At 49.5% G+C, this 2820-nt stretch overlaps 1 protein-coding gene across 1 annotated transcript in view; it reads right to left on the bottom strand.

Annotated features, from left to right (window-relative positions):
* Window positions 1–644: 644 nt before the first annotated feature.
* The window catches only part of RANBP10 (RAN binding protein 10), a gene marked incomplete at its 5' end in the record, with an annotated part of 12253 nt that continues 10077 nt past the window's right edge, over window positions 645–2820 (bottom strand). The window contains one exon of the mRNA XM_009694717.1: window positions 645–1333. Within this exon, the coding sequence (XP_009693019.1) occupies window positions 1203–1333 (131 nt within the window). The remainder of the gene's footprint in view (window positions 1334–2820) is intronic.

The raw sequence follows: 2820 nt of genomic DNA, 5'->3' as shown, positions 1-2820 counted from the left end.
TAAAGAAACATTGCTGCTCCCTTCTGAACGGCTCAGATCTTACAAAGCTAGTACTGAGCCTAACCCGCAACCTGATCTTGGCATATGCCGCCAGCAAGGGTGAGCATAGTTCAGCCTAGTGTTCTCAAGATGCTTCCAAAATTTAGAAATGCTCATTTACATCGGTGTTACGTGGGGGGGGTCACTCAATACTATTATTACTGAGTCTTAGTGAGAGAGCCCTCCTATATGGAGACAAGGGAGATCTGTGATTTAACAAAAAAACTGAGAGCCCAACTGGGCAGCGCACGCAGATGTTTCTTGCAGGTTAACATGACCTGCTTCTACCAATACAGTGGTAGATGACTTCATATCCGTCAGTCCTGTCCCTCTAGCTGCCATGAGAGCTGGATTTACCTACTTCTTAGGGCTGTGAGATGCTTCAGCCACTAACATAGGCAATGTCAGGTCTTCTACTCTTCCCACTCACAAAGACAAGCATTTGAGAGCCTTGTGCTCTTAAGAGAGGCATGCACCATGAAGGACCAAGCTCCTCCAAATCCCCAAATGCATGACAGGACCTAACTCAGAAGGTCTCCTGCAGGGTTGTATGATGTGTATGGCTGGGACTGAGTCTGTGGGCAATAAATACATCAATGACTTTGTGGAGGTGGAAGAGACCTTTTTAATAAACAGGATTCAAATAAAATTAAAAAAAAATCCCTCTCAACTGCCACTGCAAGAAGAGTTCAGACAACTAGCACAGAAGATGATGCTGTATGTGCACGATGGAGGGAGAAGGGAAGAAAAGAACAAGCTGTCACCAACTTGATGAGCTTCCTCAGTAAATCAGCAGAAACCAGCTCAGCAAAACTCTCCAGATAAAATATTGGTGGATCCATGAGAAACAACTCAAATAAAAACAAAGAGAAATCCCTACATCAGAAGGAGCTACATTAGAACAACCAGTGAAATACTGAGTGCTGCTGGAGCCACAGCAACGGCAGGGAGACAGGTAAGATCTGCCAGTCGTTCCTGGGGTCAGGAGTAGCCACACAGTGAGGAACTCACTCAATCCTTTCACAGGCAGTGTGTGTGTGTATGCTAGAGGGGGTGTTGGTAGCAGGCAAGTCAGGCTATCGAACGAGGTGGTGGTGTAGAGTGGCAGCAACGGAGGGTGAAGGGCAGCACTCCACGATGTCAGCTCCATCTTGCTCTGGTGGCTAGTGCAAATAGTCGTCTACTCTGGCAAAGGAGCAGGAGCCCAAGCCCACGCGAGCCATGAGCCGCAAACACTCCGAGGCCTGGCCCAGGGCAAGCATCAGTGGGGGCTGCTTTGGCAGGTTCTGAGATTCTGTGGGGGCAAAAAAAGAAATCTGTTTAGAAGAGGTGTCCTGGCTGTGTGCCGGCTCACCTGTACTCGGGTCCCCCTTAGTCCCACCTGGGCACCAAGCCCAGCATCCTGGCAGAAGGCACCGGCTCTGGAAGGAAGCTACTCCTGTGTACCGCTGGCTCTGCACCACTGCTCCTCTCCACACCCCACCACCCATGGCATGTCCCATGTGGGGCCACAGCTCAACAAGGCCTTTGAGAAAGTGCTGCTGTGGTGGCCAGAGCAATAAAAAGTCAGTGGAGCTCCTGCTGTCTCAGTGTCTTGTCAGAAAACCCTCAAACCATGAGAGATCAAAGCACAGAAGAATAAGGAAAGGCAGGAGAAACTGGCACCAAGTGAGAGGCAAGCTCTCCATTTCTCCCACTTGTGCGAGTCTACACAGTAATCCCAGCCCTAGACAAACTCACTCACTGGTCCCTGCTTCTTTTCAACTTCATGTTTGCTAGGTATGCAAAAGGGAATCCTCAGCTGAGCTAGACAAAGTGTTTTGCAACCTGTGTGATGAAGCATGCCCAGACACCATCTTTCACATCTCCCTGGTGACACCCCTCAGCAACTTGTCCGTGCTCCTCAAGCACTGGACACACAATGGCTAGAACTGAGCCACCCTGAAGGACACCTGCCCATGCTGACTGTCAGGGGAAGGGACTCTCCTTCCCAAACCATGTAACTTCTGTTCCTTTACTCAGACAGAAGAGGAGTCCTTACGGGTTTGTCCATCAAGCTGTTCTTTCCCCAGAAGACAATTTCTAAATCTCCTTCTGGCACACACAATGTGAGGTTCACAGACCCACTAGGAAATAAGTCTGGGCACAGTGAGCTAGACTGTGTACAGGAGCCAAGCATGGGTTTCCCAGACAGAGAAGCTGTCCAGTGGGCAGTGTTTGGTTGGCTGTGGATGGACTGAGCTAACTCCGACGGGGGAGTGTCCTGTGAAGCGACCTGAGCAATGACAGAGCACGTGCATGGTCTCGCAACAGGATCAAGGGCCCTGCCTAGAATGAATCAATCCCTTTCTTGCAGATTGGTGTCACGCCATAACCTCATTATCACTATACTCATTCTCCCCCCATGGGATTTTCTGTAGCTGAAGATGCCAGGAGGGTCAGCAACAACATGGCAGCTCATTGATTGCAAGCACAAGACTTCCATCAGGGAAAGCCAGTGCATTTACTACATCAGGTTCACGACAGGAGAGTAGATGACAACAAGCTGTTGGCCAAGCAACGTGCTTGTCTAAGTAAAATGGAAGAGCAGGCATAAACATCCACCTCTGAGGACACAGAGGAGGGCAAAAGACCTCATACCTGAATCCAACCATGATCGATCCTGCTGACACAAAGAGCAAAGCTCATTAGAAAAAGGGGACCTGTCTTACTAGTTGAAGAAAACCAACCTATAACCACATCTCTGCACAGCGTGGGGTCCTCTCAGCACAGTTAAGACCA

This window comes from Cariama cristata, unplaced genomic scaffold (assembly GCF_000690535.1).
Source record: "Cariama cristata isolate BGI_N322 unplaced genomic scaffold, ASM69053v1 scaffold17592, whole genome shotgun sequence".
Taxonomy (NCBI): Eukaryota; Metazoa; Chordata; class Aves; order Cariamiformes; family Cariamidae; genus Cariama; species Cariama cristata.
The sequence above is the reverse complement of the archived record's forward strand: the minus strand, read 5'-3'. Positions and strand labels throughout refer to the sequence as shown.